The sequence below is a fragment of the Amblyomma mixtum genome, chromosome 5, assembly GCF_055824585.1.
Source record: "Amblyomma mixtum isolate Tamu chromosome 5, ASM5582458v1, whole genome shotgun sequence".
NCBI lineage: Eukaryota > Metazoa > Arthropoda > Arachnida > Ixodida > Ixodidae > Amblyomma > Amblyomma mixtum.
The window spans coordinates 127,493,980-127,512,337 of record NC_143016.1 but is presented as its reverse complement, the minus strand read 5'-3'; the positions used below and the strand labels follow the sequence as shown (position 1 = coordinate 127,512,337).

General features: G+C 45.2%; 1 protein-coding gene across 1 annotated transcript in view; it reads left to right on the top strand.

Moving 5' to 3' along the window:
- Positions 1-1,401: 1,401 nt before the first annotated feature.
- LOC149343661 (uncharacterized) overlaps positions 1,402-18,358 on the top strand; it is a 37,703-nt gene continuing 20,746 nt past the window's right edge. Inside the window, exons 1-4 of the mRNA XM_089547043.1 lie at positions 1,402-1,506; positions 6,826-6,995; positions 8,795-8,862; positions 14,202-14,279. Of these exons, the coding sequence (XP_089403169.1) occupies positions 1,402-1,506; positions 6,826-6,995; positions 8,795-8,862; positions 14,202-14,279 (421 nt within the window). The remainder of the gene's footprint in view (positions 1,507-6,825; positions 6,996-8,794; positions 8,863-14,201; positions 14,280-18,358) is intronic.

Genomic DNA, 18,358 nt, shown 5'->3' with positions numbered 1-18,358 from the left:
CAGTCAATGATCACAGTAGTATAGATGCATTTCTCCGCGCGACAGACTCCACATGAACAATAGTATTATTGTATGCCGTTTTGACATCGTGACAACACTTGTAATTGTGCCTGTATAAAAGTTGCACTTGTAGGGAAGTCGGCTGCACCGACGCTGTCATTGTTTAACCGACAAGCCCGTCTTGCAATTACCGCGCACAGAGATCTCCAGCAATTTGCAGTGATTTCCATCAATGGAAATTGGGAAAGCCAGTGTCACCCAAGACCGACGATTTTTCACTATCCCCCATCACTTCTCCAAGGGAGTGCAACTAGGTGCCTTGGCTTATCACTCCCGCTCATGGATAAAAAAAATAATATTTCAGTAGTGTTGCGCCGCGGAAATTATCAGATCGAGTCACATGTTTCGATGTTTTTAGCTGTCTATATATCCGCATTTCATGCGTACTGGTCCTGCGTTTTGCAGGCAAACAATGACCCTTCTTATGCTTATAAGTTCGGTACTCCCATATCGGGCAGTTACGAGATTTGACGCCGGCGTTTGCTGCTGTTTGCAGCATTCTTTCAACGAAGACGCAAACCTAGTATTCTAAACAGCCGTAATACTGAGGGTTGCGTTAAAGACTTCTAAATTTAAGACATTCTTCACCCAAAGAAACACGCTTGAAAGTTCACATGAAAGCAAAAAGAAAGCAATATGATGCTGCTACTGAATGCGGAGCGAAAATCACGCGCCGTGGTGCGCTGTTTACTACACCTTCAATTACTGGCCAACTACCCTGGTAGAAAAACTAGGTTACAACTTTGTTCCGGAAATGTCTATGTGCGTATTGAACACCTATTTTAAGTGTCCCACCTAGAAACGAGGAGACGCTTTCTTTAAATGGCCGTCATAAAATCAGCCAAGATTTAATGTTGCTCGTGTTCTAACTTTTATATCCAATGGATACATACAAATAATAAATGGACAATTAATGTACATATACAATTTAGAATTAATTTTGTACATCGCATGTCCGTGCGGAATTTCGCAACGTAAGATCGCCAGAGGAAAAACGACTGTAAATAAGCACTATTTCACAGGCGCATCTCCAAACGTAACATATAATGCAAAGGAGAAGTCCTACCACTGAACAACTGAACTGAATGCAGCGCGGAAGCTCTGAAAATCTCGCACTTTCTTCACGCCTGCATTCATCGATCAACCAGCACACTATTGTGCAGAGCTCAAGTCATTGTGCTGCCAATATACTGCAGGCGAGAGATACGCACTTAATGCTATCAGCTTTCTCATAGCTGAGAGAGTATAGTGCGAGTAGAGAGTGAGAGATTATAAGGGATATATAGCGCCTTCCAGCGCTCTCACTGATGCGACGCCGTCGAAGATTCCTGCACGACAGCAATGACTACTTTGTTTGCAGACACGTTTGCAGCCTTCGTTATAGGACCTTTCCTGACTTCCAGCGGAGAAAACAGCATAAATAACGAAACCGACATCGCCTGGAAGGTAACGTAGGCAAGATTTTTCATGTAGTCTGAGCTTGGAAATTCGCAGCAGGCAACTTTCGCTCGCGTACGTTTGTGGAGTTCATTCCAGAAGGTTTCGGTTAGGCGCTACTTATTACATGCATGTTGCCCAATAGATTTCCACAGAGTCGTTGCCTTCTGGTAACGTCAGTACCACATTTCGCGCTTATTAATGTTTTTCCTGTTGTTGCGATTGTTGCGGTACCCCTTTAATCTGTGCGCGATTAACGCCAATAGGCACCTTAATATCAAAACAAGAAAAAAATAAAAAAAATAAACAGAGTTGAAAACGAAGCATTTTGTCATGCATGCATGGCATAACTTACTTTGTCAGTTTTCATAAAAATCATATGCAGGTGCATGCTACTATATATCAGACCCTGAATACAGGAGAATAAGAAAAAAACTTAAACGCAAGTCTGTAGTACTCATGCAAGGCACGATCTAAGGCAACTAACTGTAATGACACAGGTTTGATGCGGCAGCTTTAAAATCACTGTGTCGAGAGCGGTCTCACTCTCTTCTCTTTGTTAAGGCAATAAAGGACATCGAAAACTATGCAGGTAGCGGTGGGGTAGCAATGGGCTTCTACCAATTACAACACACTTCTGAAGTACTTCGGACACTTAGGTCACAAAGAGCACAAAATAAAATGTCGTTCATATGGTGAAGGTGACCGCCATCTACACGTCGTTCGCCAGTCCATTTAAGGCCGTGTCCTAAGTTTAAGTTAGTTTTAAGGAAAAGATTAATTACTTAGCGTGATCCACCGGAGCGGAGTAGTAGTACGGTAGTATGGCTGCCGATGGAAGCTATAGGTTTCGCAGAATTTTTTTCACTTGAACCTAACTACTTCCTAGCCCGTAGGTTGAATAAAAACTATCGCTTCTCAGGGACAGTCACGCGAAAAACAAAGGTCACCACGACGGATAGCGAGAGCTGTGAAGTGTACCTTTCCTTTCGAACGATATGGCTGGGATTATGTGGATGGGAATGATTATTTACTCAGTTACTAAGGCAATTTAAGTAAGGAAGAGGCAGCGAGAATTCACCGTGTTATTATCTCCCTGCTTGGTGCAGAACTGAATCGGCGAAACTGTGGCCGGCGAAGTCAGCGGATGCCGTGTTGTAGGAAGGAACTGCTCACTCTCGAGCGGCGGAAGGATCTGTGATCCTTTCTAATGTTGACCGTTTGTATCTTAAAGCTAAGGTTACCAATACCTTGTACTGTGTATAAAGACATGCTAGCTACTTAGCAACCAGATTGGCCACAATATTAGAAATAAAACATTGTCATGAAACGGTCTCAGATGAAAAGAACAATGAGAAACTCCTTTGCAACTCCAGTCCTGTTTGGTCGTACACATAAAACTTACGCACGTGAGTCGTTACAGCCATGAAAGGATGTTTTATTTATACATTATATTACACGATAATATTATCCACTATATAATTATATTTTGATTACCTGATAGCAGTATTAAATAAAAGTTTTGGTTCGCACTCTCAGCATTTGTTTAGCTATAAGCAACGATCAGTTTCATTCGATAAATTTCAGTCTGTTATTCATGCATGCTTCTGCTAACTGTAGCTGCTTTTGGAGTATATTTTCAAGGTCTGCTGATTGGGTCGTGTGTGTTCCGTCGATGTAGGGAGTTGCATTACTCTGATGCTCCCGTACTCGGTCCTTACGCTCAAGCTTCCATTTGTCGCACACGGCCAGGAATTGGGCCCCTACATAGACGGACGTTTTTCAGGCTCCTGGTGCCTCATTGCTATGGCTAGCCAAGCTTTTAGGTACTTAGAGCTTTCTTTTCTTGAATACTGGCGACAAAGGCCAAAGCGAGGAAGACTTTCACACACAGACGAAGTCTGGCCACGGATATCGGCGAACAACTATTAGACTGTGCTTACATTCTTTTCGCTTTTGGTACGTGTATTCCACTGATCCAACACGGAAGAAAAGCCACACCATCCGTGCGTTTCTCACGCTTCATGTAATATGAATTAGTATACAGTCTTGGCGATGAGCATTACTAAGGATGTTTTTTTTTGAAGAGCATTAAGCAAAGCTAGGCGGAGTTGTACATCTGTGAAGCGGTTGTAAGGAGCATTACCGGCTGTGCGACGCGAAAGTAGCAGTCAATTCGCAGGCACAACTCGGAAGCTCGATGAGACAGACCTAGTTAAGCGGTGTTTTCCAGCTGCCGTTTTCCTGTACTTCCTCCAGTCTCCTCCTCCAAAAGGCTTTTTTGCAGGCTTTGAAGCACGAAAATAAAATGCCATCCTACGGCATGAAAGCTGTCAGCAAGCTGCACTCCTTACTAGAATATTACTTTTAACGTTGCACTTTGACCGTTCCGGAAAATTACGTGCCTCAGTGTTACCCCCAACGTGTTTTGTTCAAACTAGCCTGTTTTGTTGGCTTCCATTCCATCAAACTGATAAAGTCGTCAGATCTCAAACGGCATTCTTCGACTTTTATCCCAAACTTCGCGAATTTCGCTTGCCTTCTTGCCCGTTATGTTCGGCCACACCTTTGCTTTCTGAATGTTGCTTCACCTAACCTAAGCTGGCCAAACCCAAGCTAGAACACTTAGTCTGACCTAGACCTGCCTACTGGCCTGCAAGGCAGAAAAGAACAAAGGAAGACTTGGGCTAAACAAGCACTATTTACATAAGTAACGTTCAGGCTGGTTTCTCCCTCAAACCCACGTCACGGTTATTTCGGCGTACAGAGAATCCTGCTAGCAAGCTTGATTGCCTTTAAGCACGTTTCTTATCGATTGTAAACAAAACAGGCGTTGGCATTACGCGCGCTCATCTTGTTGGGAGCTTTTTTTTTCCTGGTGAACTGCGCTGACAAACGGCTACAGAAAGCTTTAAATTTTTGTCCATGTAGACTTTGAGGAAAAGATGGCCATACATTCCCATTATGGACGAACGCATATGCGTCGGATATTTTCATTTCTGATTTTCAGGCTATCGCGGGAAGAGACAAGAATTTTTCCTGTTTCTTTATCGCTGCATAAAACTTCGTGATCCCTGAATTAGTCCTTCGGTTTCAGGTCTGCTTGAACAGGCTCGCTGTCTTGTTTATCAAGTATATGCCTATTTGCATACAGAGATGAGACAAATTCGCAATTTTTGGCCCTGCTAGGATCGGGCCGGGATCTATATCGGCCTTCACAACACTAGCTTTATAGTGCACTATTATAGTATATTAAATGCTTCTGCTTTACTGATGGCCACAGTGGGCCGTACTAGGTCAGCTTAAGTATTTCGGGCGATCAGAAAGAGCTCCATAGACTCGCAAGCGCTAAAAGGAAAGGCGCGTGTTGAGCGAACGAAGTCCGCACGTCGAAGGTGACCAAGTGACTACCTGACGTTGGAGTGGGCGCAGCAGAACAACACACCTTTCAACTTTATAAAAAGCGCACTTCTAAAACTAGGCGTTATATTAGACTTGTGCAAAAAAAAACCGTAGTTGTCCTCATACAGCACGCTTCAACGTTAAAGACGCCATGCGCATGGCTTCGGCAGAACGCAGTTGAGCCGAAGTATATGCGATGGTTGTTGCTTCATTCATAACAGAATAATAATTTTGTCCACTGCGTGGATGAGATTAGGAAGTTATCCGGGATAAAGTGAACGCAGCTGGCGGAATGGCGGGTCATTAGGTAAACTGGAGAGTCCTTCGTCCTACAGTGAACGTAGGCTTTTGATGATAATAAGTGATGACAGTTGCGGCCGTACAAGCCTCTGGTAATGGGAATAAAGTTGCGTACGCGCACCGGAGAGTTTACGCTGATTCAACCGGCTTGTGGCTTGCTCACAGGCAAGAGCGGGCTTCGTTCTTTCAAAACACACCTAAGAGAGCTGTACTAGATTTGTATATACTTTGAACCTAGTTGCTTGTGTTCATAATTTACGGCCTTTTTTCAAATCTTGGAGACAAAGACTTGCGTAGGAGGTAACTTACAGCAAAAAAACTGGATCGGTTATTTCTAGTCGCCATCAATAACTTTTTTCAAATACTATATCGCACTTTGAGAGGCGAACGTATAATACAATCATGTATAATACAATTTCTTGTAAGCGAATGCCGTTTATAAAAATAGTCGTACTTGCGCACCAAGTATGCTAACTATGTGCGTTTTAGTACACGTGTGTGCTACTTTCACCTTTTTAAAAATGTCAGCCTTGTTCTACGGTAAACTGACGGTATAAATGTCAAAGGCAGCGCAGGCCATCGCTTCTGCGTTAAAAAAACAATGGAGGAACAGCCCGTTGCAAGAACGAAGGGGTGCCTGCATAGTTAACAACAGTAGTAAACAGGAGAACTGCCAAGAACTTCGAAAACCGAATACAAGCCGAATGAAAGATTTAGCATTCTTAAATCGCTTCCTAAAGCAGACCGCAAAACCGCAGTAGAGGGCGTGCCTTCATGTGTAAAAGCAGCCATAGGCGCCGGTGGACATGTTTCGTCATGGGGTCGCGAGTTTCATATCATAATACTTCTACCGCTACAATTAACGCGTACGAAAGGCAGGAACTGGTAGCATACTTACGAAACCGTTCAAATTTCACTGAACCCAAACGCAGCCACAAGCCAATTTTAATAAAAACTACTTTCAAATTCTGTAATGTCGGCAGTCAATTTTCACACCATGTAGTTCAACGATTAACAACGTGGAACACGAAACCAAAAGTAATGTCACAGGTCGGTACCGAAACCTGCCGTTACTCGTTATGGATTACAAAAATATCGAGAAGTAATTTGTTGCCATGTAAGGGTTTAATGCTAGTTCCATCTTCGCTCATTACAAATATAAAACTAGCAAGCATTAACGCAATTTGTTTGCTTATTGATCGCACCTATTCTCATTATTCATTGCGCATGTTTCAAACTCTTAAATCAACGAGTTCTGGGTCATACAGTTCATTTCTTTGCTCGCGCTATTGCCCGTTAACAGCTCTACCCCTTTTTTCGGCAGCGCAAAGTGTTATTCGTATCCGATCTCTAACACCTGCCTTCGCTTCCAAGGAACAGCTGGCACTGTTAGGCAAATAATGCGAACTGTAGTGAACTCGAACTCGCCTGATACGAACTGTCTGCTTATACGAAACGACCGTGTGATCCGATAGACATGAACTGTATACAAAAGATTCACGTTCTTTCCATCTCCGCATACTCTACCAATTCCACGTTCCGCCTCGAGTTGCAGAAAACGAGAGTCGAGAGAAGTATGCTGAAGAATTATCCGATTCGAAGGTGCATTTGTTTCTCTTTATTTAGTTCATTTCAGGAAATTGGACCAACATGTATCTAAAGTACCGCAATTTCTTAACCGACTCTCAGAAGCGCGATAACATCAAATGTACCACTGCTATGAAAATATGCCTGATTAATAACACGCAATCGGCTGTCTACGAAACAAAGTGGTACAATGCCACAGCGAACCAAACGTAAGTTTTGTGCTTGAAGTCACTATGTCCCGTATTTGTTTCTTTCATTGGTGAACTTGTCAAGAACTACTGGCACCTAATGTCATCACAATATATACTTACTATAAGGCTGCTAAGTTGATTGAAAGCTGCAGGCTGTCGGTATTTTCTTTCGTTTGTGTTCTGCAACTCTCATCATGGAATGCTAAGGTCACTATTTAATATCAGCAACTATCTTATAGCATATATATAACGCTTTTTACGCCTTGGTAACGCTGTGCATGCATGGCTGCATCTTGTTTGAACTGAATCATGGGTGTCTCACGCCTGCAGATATTTTGCCGTTTTATTAGATTTCTATAGAACCGGAATTACTGCGTCCAAGCAATTTATATTGCGACACCTTATCATAGAACGAGCCCTCCTTATCTAGCTAAAATTCAAATTTGCTTTGTCCTCGAATCCTGGTAGTACTCTGTTAAGGCGGAGACTTGGGCAAGTTGGTACATCATATATAAGTAAAACAGCGCTAGACACGGGGCACACTAGACACACAGCGCCTTGTGCTGTGTTGTTCTTCCTTCGTCCCGTGTCTAGCTCTGTTTTACTTATACCTGGTAATACTAGTAGTGACTTAATACCTTGTCTATAACGACCGAAATCCTAAATGATGCATCTTACAGTGGGAAAGCACTACTGGACGAGGTCTAACCGGCTCACCGAGTCTGTGTGAAGCTTGACCTCGAGGGTGACCTTGGCAGAACCATAAATCGATGAATGAAATAAATATCACACAAAAATCCAACACTCTCTAGCGCTCTACTAATATGGAAGTAATATACTAATGTCGAAATAGTATACGCACTCTCGTGCTATCGACTGCACATCGTCGTCTTCTTCAACTTATAATACTACCGAACTAATATACTTGCAGTCGTCAGTCATGCCGACGGAACAGCAAAGCAAACCCATGAGCCAACCAGTCTGAACACAAGCTTTCGCACGTCTACTCGATTTAACAGTGTTAAAGCCGTAGCACTTTTTTCATGTGCTTTACAGTCTTTCTAATGAATTTATACTGCTTAAGCATTTCTCCATCTTTCCACTGACAATTAGATTACCAAAGTTTTGTTTGCAAGAATGCAAGCCTTCCTAGCGCCACGCCGCCCTACTTCAAGAGATCCGTAGTCAACGAACTTCACCGCCAGTTTTGCCCGTTGCCAAATTTCAGGGCTTTCAACACTTCCTCCTTCGTTGCCGCCAAAATTTTCATTGCGTATCAGGCACCATTTACTATGAATATTGCCCTATATATTTCTTCTGCAGCACAAATCCATATAGATTCTACTTCTACTTTCCCATCATACACAAACGCCTCACCAAATTTCCATCTTTGTCAATTATTATCAATGTCTAGTGTCATACATAATTTTCCCGTCGCAGGTCACAAACTTTCCCCGTGCTTTCTTCTCAACCGCCGTTTCCCCTGCATCGCATCGCTTACCTCACGCTTAATAATTTTCGTACATCTGTTTCCTGGCACTTTTTCATTTTACAGAGCATTAATGACTCCGGTAGACATTCTGCACATTAAGAGCAAATATTACATTTTTTTTAACACACACCGCTTTATGATTTTTAATCCCGTACGAACCGTCATGCCTGTGCCCCTCTAGACGAAAAGTGAGCCAACGGGAATTCGCACACATCATAGCCATATTAAAGCAATTACTTCACTCAATGATGCTCGAAAGAGTGATCTCCGGCACCTTACTCCTTAGCAAATGCTTACTCTGCGTTTTGTGTTAAAATTCTTGCAGGTACAAGATCAGCTCTTGGTACGATACAAATGGAAGTGTCCTATCAGCGACGCACACCTACGGAAATCGTGAGACTAATTTAGTACTTGTATTTGTTGCCAATGCTTCCTCTCTTTTTGTTGAAAGCCGTTTTGTTTCGAGAAACTTAATTTTTCGAGGTGCGAAAATTAGTATCTGTGGAGTAATAGCAAAGAAAAGTAAATAGGACGGAGAAAAGGCAGAAAAAGCAAGGCGTTTTAACAAACGCCTGGGTTTCTGTTTGATCTCCTTACAATGCAGCAGTCGGCAAACGTCGGGCCTATCACCATCCTTTTCGAAAACGGCGTCACCACTTCCTCAACGGATTCGGCTCAGGCCATCCTTTAGGCCCTATCGACCCTTTGTCTTCCATGGTTGGAACGGACTGCGTCCTTCACCGCCACAACTGGCTGTACCTCGCTGTCCTCGAGTTGTCCGTTGCCGTTTCCAGAATTATAAGGCTTACCCGACGACCCAGCAGTGTGGGTCCAGATCGTCGAAGTTGTTGCCCTGTGTTCTGTATGGTCCTCCTACATCACGCTCGCTTTGACGGAAGGATGTCTCTGCGGTGCTGCTCGCGCCTGGCACCTGTATGAGGGCCGCCGCTACTCTGTCTTGGCCTGGAGAGATGCTCCCATAGGCGCTTTTGTCCGCTTTCTCAGTGTTCACGGTGCCCATTTCATGCAAGTGGGGTTGTCACACAAATGAAGTGGTTCAATTTGGCGGGCGGCCACGGCTACTTCGGCTGCAGCGAAGACATTGAGGCCACTTTCGTTCACCGCACCGCGATGGAACTGTGAGGCCATGGAAGCTTTGGCGCACCCTGGAAGTGCAGGTGGTTGAGTTCGAAGTCATTTGTGAAGGGAAAGGCCACAGGGCTGCTAGCATCACTGTACTGGACTTGAAACCCGCGCAGGGAAGCCGAAGCAATGCCGAGAAGCAACACGCCCACACCTACAACTCGCAGCGCAGCCAAGCAAGGCAGCTTGTGGCCGGTGGAAAAGGTGGCTGTTTCAAGCAGTACGATGCCGCTTCTTCCATGGCCGCCGTGGCCGTGTTGGTCCGGCAGAAGAGAAAAGCTCCGGACCAGACACAAATAAAGATATACTACGAGAGGAAGCAACGGGCAAGTGAGACGCATTTGCGGTCGTCTTATGAACAATATAAATGTTATGTACACCGTTACTTTCAACCATTGACGGAACGCTCCGGCGGCACCACTGTGAACAACAGCAGCAACGAAACGTTCAAAATACCACCATCGTAAAGGAACAGGACCCGGGTCTACACCTCGGTGGTGCTGCAGGATGTGAATCTAGGCGGCCAGCGGGACGCCTGTGGTGGAACTATAGATTGTGAATAACCGCCCAGCTCGTTGGTTTACAGAACTAGAGGAGGCCGCAAGCCGTCCTGTCAGCGTCGAAGGGGTCCCACCCAAAGAAAAATTCGTCACTCGTCAATACAACCGGATTCAATACAAGGCCGAGACTGTGGGCACTAACATTATCGTGACTCGGCACGAGAACAGCCGGCACAAAAAGCTGGACGGCACTGCGAGTGCGGTGCTACTCTCCTGCCCGGGCAGGAGAGTAGCAACTCTCCGAAGCCATTTTATAAAAGTGGAGGCAAAAACAAAGAGTCGTCCAGCGGCAACACTGACGATGCTGTGGCGTCTTTTTTTGAGGTCCGCAGTTGTGGCTCAGTCCGGAGTAGCAGCAAAGAGAGGAATTGAACGGAGGAGCATGGCAAGACTACAAAACAGGGCGGATGAAAGCAAGAGGTTCTTACGAACGCGGCCGCGTTCGTGTTTGATCGCCATTATATGTGCTATGTTAAAACTCCTGTCGACTTGAAATTGACGTTATCATTCGTGGCAATGCTCGTTCTGATGAAAACGTTCAGAAGTTCTTTTGAAGTGACAGGCGTCAGCAGATAGCTTTCTGTGATATCAGCGGTCGCCGTCCGGGGACAGAAGTTGTGAAAGCAGAAGAGTAAAACAATGCGCGTGCAGGGTGGCGACAGAAGAGGCGAGCGCAGAAGCCGCTGTCAGCGTAGTCTTCCCGTGCCTGCCTGTAGGAGCCTGGCAACGCGTGCTTTTTCGACATTGCACAGCGGTGTACAACTCACGCAAAGACTCAAATCCAAAGGCTTCATGTCTCCAGAACCTGGAACCTTACTGCAGCCCCTCTCAGTGCAACACCAATAGCGCTAGCTTCATCGCCTTTCTATTCGTAGCGCAGTTTGATGGAGTGGACAGCATCTTCTTCTTTTATTTGCACGCGCCAGAACTGGGCGTCGTTCGTAAGCGTTCACCAAGGGGATGCGCCTTACCGTCCACAGAATGCGAAGAACAGAAGGCACAAAAGCTCAAACGATGGTTGCGACAGTGGAACGCGAAGTTCAGACATAGCAGGTGCTGAAGTCTTGTGACCAGGGAAACGCCAGGCATTGCTGAAAAGCAGGCTTGGCTCAAAAGTCAGTCATTACGCTACGTACACGAAGATCCAGCTCGTCCTGCACCCGGAGCCGCAAGCAACAAGGTGAATAGATAGGATTCCAAAGTCCGCACTGCAGCATGCAAGACGAAAATCTAACGGCGTAACAGAATCAGACAAGCGCCTCCCCGGGCTCCGTTTAGATCCTGTATTATTCCACTAATATGACGTCTACCCTGTGGCTTATTGCCGATGATCTAGCTGTCTATCGCGCCTTTCATAAGTATGCTGTTTCCCTGAAGCTACTACTTGCTCTACAAAAATTAGAGGAATCCTGCCCAGCTTGGCAGACTATCATTGCCACAAAAAAACTAAAAAAACTAAGTCAACCTGATTATGAATCCTATGACGTCTTTTGCTCAATGGACTCCATAGCTAGTGGAAAACGCGGATCGCGTTAGACTGCAAAGCTGAACATCTCGTTTCACACAGAAGCCACACAGCCAACAATCCAGGCCAAAGCAGTTTTTAACGGGAGCCAGTTTGTGAAAGCATTTTTTTATATATTCTGAGATATATTCTAACAGTAATTTGCAGATAATTTCCCTATGGCTCCTTCTGTACATACCTACATAACCTCGTACAGTAAATATCATGCTCGAAAAAAATTGCGGAGATAGCCTAGTGCTCTCACGCAGCGGCCTGCGATCCTGATTTGTTTGCGCCGCCTCAGGTTCCACTCCCTGTCATGGATATTAATTTGATTTCTTTTTACTAGGGGTGTGCGAATATTCTACATTTGCGAATATATTTCGAATATTATATTTTTAGTATTCGAATTCGATTCGAAATCCAAGTATTCGTGTTGTTTCGAATATTCGACCCGACGCGAATATTCGTATCTAGCCGAATATTCATTGTGAGCACCGGCGTTCATTTCGATCCGCAAGCCCTATCGACAGATACATAACAACATGGCGGCGCCTACACGGAAGGAAAATTCTTTCTTCCTCCAAGGGCCATGCCGTAGCTGACTGCGCTGGTGAGCTTTTTTGTGGCTATACCTGCGAAGCTGGTATAGTCAGAGCTGTGCACGAAGTACCTCGCAATACGTGCCAGGTCAGTGCCAAGTGAGAGGGCATTTTCTGTGGCTGGAGGAGTCAGAGCTGTGCACGAAGTACCTCGCAATACGTGCCAGATCAGTTCCAAGTGAGAGGGCCTTTTCTGTGGCTGCACGAGTCCTTTCAGTTAGAAGGGAACTACTTCTGCCTGACCATGTGGTGCAGCTGGTTTTCCTTCACGACAACCTTTTACATCATCCCAGCAATGCGCTTTTGTGCTGATGGCAAGCTAGCCTTAATCAATGCTGTGTACTAGCCATCTTCTCTGATAATTCCACTCTTCTAAGAATAATGTTCGAGACTTTGATACTTTTTGTGCAGCCACACACACCTTTTGTGTTCATTTAATCATCGATAGTTGAACTGTGATGTTCTTGGGTGCCCAAATAAATGTTTTGTAGTGATTAAATGCGTCGTCCTTGATTATTCGATATTCGATTCGATATTCGGAACTAATTATTCGTATTCGATTCGTATTCGAAAAATTTGATATTCGCACACCCCTACTTTTTACCTAACGTGGCGCTTCTGTTGCTAAGAAACGGCACAAAATAAACATCAGCGCAAGGTCCACAAATGACAAGATTCTTCGTCGGTGTTGGTGAGCGTATGGGTCCTTTCGCACTAAAATCAACTTTGCCGGGACTGGGATCGGAACCCGTGTCGCCGCGAACAGATAGCTCCGCTGGAGACTGCAAGAGAGCACTATAGCGATCGCCGCACATGATCTGGCCTTGTGTTAAAATGCAACACACTATCGCGCTGTTCATTGCACAACGCATTCTTCACCAACTAAAACTATCTACCTAATATCGTCGCCAGAAGTGCCGATGACCCAGAAAAGCAAAACAATTAGCCTACAGAACCTGAGACGCCTACAAAGCTGTGGTCAAATTTCGCATTTGGGAAAATATTAATAGTCCTCGGAATTTTTTCTTCGGATTTCCCTTCGCGTATCTGAGTTTTAGTCTTTTAAGGTAATTGCCAATAGACGTACGTTTTCTTTTTTCCTGCATCGGAGCCAAATGGCTATGTTAATAATTTATGAGGAATGCTAACATAAATTCAAAAAGGTTGTCTGATAGAATGAAGCCGAGAAGAGACGAATGCTGCAGCCATTGTACAAGAATCAAAGGTTCCGGGAACGGTTCGGCGAGGGGCCGGTTGCTTGTAGGTTTTAAATATAGGCATACGCAAAGTACATTGTAAATTTCGGACTTCTTTTTCTGGGACCCGAATGATGGGTACGTTGTGAGAAGGAGGAGCAAGGCTTCAAAGGGATGATTACTTAGGGGCAAGACATGATGAGTCGTTGTAGAGACTTCTACACATTCGTCTACTGTGCTTGAGGGGAGTGGCTGTAGCTGGTTGCGAGATCAAACGAATCTCTTTCTAAGCGCACACTGTGTGTGCTCACATAGTGTTTTCCACCCAGTGGCCAGCATTCAGGGTGTACAGACGATTGAACTGGTTTTGTCGATGGAAGTAACCGGTTTGCAGAGTGGCCACTGTTGCACACTACAAGCAGGAGGTGTGGTCTACGATCGGTGCTCCTCGCTTATCATCATTTAAGAACTGCCTGTTATATTTAGAGGAGAGCAGAACTTAGTGATAGTGATGAACATTTCATGAACTTGTGCTTTAACTGGAAAAAATTCTTTTATCAGATTGCCACATTCGCTTTTAACATCGCCAGATTGCCAATGTAGCCATAAAAAAAAACATGTTCAAACTCCTCCCTTCCTCCAGCAATGCTCAGCATGCCTCAGTGCAGTAACGTTGAAATGAGGTTTCTGAATTTTCTCACGTTCCATCATGTTCTTTCTGTCGCAGTTACGGAAACTGACAACTACACTTTTGTGTTTACTGATGGCATCTGTGCTGTCACATTAGTGCCAAACTACGACAAAGGTAACGTGCCTGACTGATGTTTTGTTATCTGACTCACGTGTCGCATGTTCATTAAGGTGTCTAGCCCTTTTCTCACGCATGCCTTCAGTTGCAAACATTTCCGCACCATACCATGCATTCTTCACGCACGGTTTTTCGGACAAACTCAGGTCGCTGTACCTTCATAAGGCACCAATTTAAATGCGTATTCGATATCGAATGAATATTTAAGCGACATGAACACTTTTCTGGTTTCATTTTTTTTTTCTTCCCTTGTACCCGGCGGAATATTGACCCTATTTTCTCGAAACAAGGCAATGAATTAGACCTAGGCATAGAGATCAAAACATCATGCAAATATTTTCAATGCGCATTCATTATCTTTAAAATTTCCCGCATTGATCACAATACAAACCGTTTCTGCACAATACTCGAGAACACAAATATTTTTCCATGGTGGTGTTGTAGCTGTGCTTTTCAGTAGCTATTTTCAGTAGCTATTAAGTGTCCCCTCCAACTTTTCTGCGACGCAGGGCCTCTAACGCTAACGCATTAAAATATAGACACATGTAATCGTAGTGGCGTCTCTGTCGACAAGTATCAATGAACACCACCCTACAGGCTAGAGCGGCACGCTTTTAGACCAATTTGTGCTCTAACATCCATCAGCGAGGCATAGGCCTAATTTTTGTTTGAGAAATGAAAATTCGGTTATGTAAGTTGGTTTACTTATTCTGCGCCTGTCTTTTTGTGCACCTGTGTAGTTGCTTCTTTTATTCTTCAACTGCTGTCAACAGCAAAATCAGTCTTCTCAGCATGCTGTATGAACTCTTGCTCGCATTGTCGAAAAGAGGTAAGAAGCTTTGAAAATGGCAATTAAATAAAACAATAAAATATCAACTCAGGGTGACGCAATCGACGCCCCTTGGCTGTCTTTCACTCCTCCAACCAATCCCAGCAAAGCTGAATGCCCACTTGCAAAATATTAGATGGCATCGCCTTCAATTGGACGCCATTATTGTCAACCGCTATTGTCAACCACTGTTGTGAAAAGCGGTTTCACCGTACCATGGCTTTTAGACATGCTACTCGTATCGATCTGGCTCGTAGGTCCATTACCGGACTTCTAAAAGTGCTTTCTCTAATCCTACGAACTACGGGCAGGCGGCACTTTGCGTTCTCCGTAGCGCGCCGAAGGAATGCATTAGGCAGGATCCACACCCACTGCAACTGGTTTGTCAAATCCGATGCTTTGCAGATATTTAAGCGCCGAACAAAACAATGAAACTAAGCTTTCGCGATTTGGATTGTAAATCTCATAATATCGGTCAGAGGCCACAGTTCCGGCACACCCGAAGCTGCACTCACAACCAGACGCAGCCTATAGGAACAGACGCAGCGGCCAAGATCCGCCGAAGTCACTGGAAGCGGAACGGCAGCAGAGGCAGGTTAGGAATGGTGGCCCGGGGCAAGAGCAGTCAACCTCGGGTCCAGTTTGCCGAGCGGGACGCGGAGTAGATGTCAGACCAGCGGGAAAAAGTATACCGTGAGCCGGAGATTACTTTCCAGTTGTTCAGCACTGCACGTAACTGTTGTATCCTTGCTGATTCCTATGCTCTGCTAGTTCATCACCCTCCTTTCATTTCCTGTGTTTCGCGATGCCGAAGCCTGCATTCTGGAGTGTCACTGTCGGCGACTCAACACTGTGGCGCTTACATTTCCGAACAGTGAAAAAGCTGCACGTTATTAGAGGGCCAACAGTGGCCGGAAAAAGAGCGCCTGAATAAAAAGTATGGCGTGAAGAAGAGAGCTAATGACTGTTCAGTAGCCGACAATGCTCGAATACGATATCTAACTAAACTTTGTGGTCATGCATTACGTGAGCGATCACATCGCAATAGAAAAGTGCCTATGACCAGTGTCTGAGGGCAAACTGCGAGAATTTTCTAGAAATAGGGTTTTTGAAATCCTTTCACGAAAAACCCGTAGCCGCGGCAAATGTCAGTTATTATTCGAAATTACTTTAATTACGAGTTAAAAATAATAAAAAATAGTTGGCACAGACACGTAAGACTGCGCGTCAGAACACGAAAGGCCGCCGCACCGCATCTTAATTTGCCGCTGGCGCATGTTGCCGGAATTATTCGTCGCCTACTCGCTTTCGCCGAATCGAGTAGACCGCTGGGTACGCCGAGTGCGCCACGCGTCTCATATAACTCTTGGGGTCTTGAACTTGTCCCCTCCGCTGCGGCGCTTCTTCTTAGTGGAGAGCTTTGCGAGACCTGCCCCGTGAACCTTGGCAGCAGACGTATGCGGTGATTGTTCATAGCACACGATCGCACACAACCGGACGCTATTCGTGTCCTTGAAGCCCTTGTCCCTGCACAAGCCCCCAGCACAGGTGGCGCACATCCACCCCTGCAGCCGTCGTGGAATACCTCAGGAAGGTGGTGGGTCCCGCGCCTTCTTCAGAGCCACATCGGCATGTAACCGATGGGGTAAAGGCCGCCCCAGTCGTGATCCTTCTAAGCGATTCCCCCTCCAATCTCATTAGTCTAAGAGCTAGGGAAAAGTGCAGAGGGAATGAAGGCACGTGTACTTTTGCTTAAAGAGGATGCTAAGATGGCGACAGCGGAGCAGGCATCGAAGGGGGCCTGGTGGGGGATGCATTAGCGCTTGGGGCTAGGTGTGTAAGACTGCCTACTCTTCTCTGCTCAGCGTTCTCAGAATCGTCTTGCGCCCAGTGAATCTGGATGCGTATCTTAAAAAAAATTCCACGAATCCGCATCCCGCCAACTTATACCCATGATCATACAGCGGCAGTCACTTTCATTTCGTTCGTCGCCTAAAAAAAATAACTCCTTTTTTTATGCGGCAGCCTGCGCAGCGAAAAGTGCATGTCGTGGCACTACAGAGAAGGCATTTTCGATTGGGTACCGGCGGCATCATAACAGGTCAGCATTGGGCGTTGGGTGCACTCTGACCTTCCTGCGCGCCTGATGCCTTTAGTTTCGCTTTAGAATGGAAGAAAACACTCACTGCGTCTCGTTTCCGAGGCATTAATTTTTTTTGTTTCGGAATTATATCGAGAATTTTATTGCCAGTGGCTAGAAATTCGCCATGGGCCATCGCTTGGGTTCGTCACAAAGTTATGCCTGAATCGTCGCAGGAACCTCTCCGCTATGGAATGGCTTCAGTTGTGCCATTTCGTGCACCCCCGTGCTGTAAGGAGTGTCCGTAAAGCGAAGAAGGGTGTCTGATGCCTCCAGCTTGATATCTATATACAGTCTAAAGCGATTTGTAGGATATCACTTCAGGCTTGCCCTACTCCGAATAAATAGCTCTGACAAGGCTTATAGCCACAAGGAGGCTGCAACGAGCACTACAGTTTAGTTAGCCGAAGGATTATCTGGCATCGTCATGCCTGTTGCGGACTAAGTGACCGTGGAGAACTAAAGTAGCTGTGCAATCATTATAAATATCTTCCACTATTTTCACACAACACTCTTCTACACCCTGATTCCGCAATGTCTGCATGACCGCTGAGGTTTCCACTGAGTCAAATGCTTCAAAAAATGAGTCAAATGAGTCAATGAGTCCAAAAAAGTAGTAAGAGAATATGTCTACTTAGGGCAGGTTGTGACCACTGATCCGAATCATGAGAGGGAAATAACTAGAATAATAAGAATGAAGTGGAGCGCATATGGCAGGTTCTCTCAGATCATGAGTAGCAGTTTACCAATATCCCTCAAGAGAAAAGTATACAAAAGCTGTATCTTACCGGTACTCACCTATGGGGCAGAAACGTGGAGGCTATCAAAGAGGGTTCAGCTTAAGTTAAGGACAACGCAGCGAGCTATGGAAAGAAAAATGATAGGTGTAACGCTAAGAGATCGGAACAGGGCGGAGTGGGTGATTGAACAAACGCGGGTTAATGACATCCTAGTTGAAATCAAGAGGAAGAAATGGCTTGGGCAGGGCATGTAATGCGAAGGCAAGATAACCGCTGGTCCTTAAGGGTAACGGAGTGGATTCCAAGAGAAGGCAAACGTAGCAGGGGACGGCAAGAAGTTAGGTGGGCGGATGAGATTAAGAAGTTT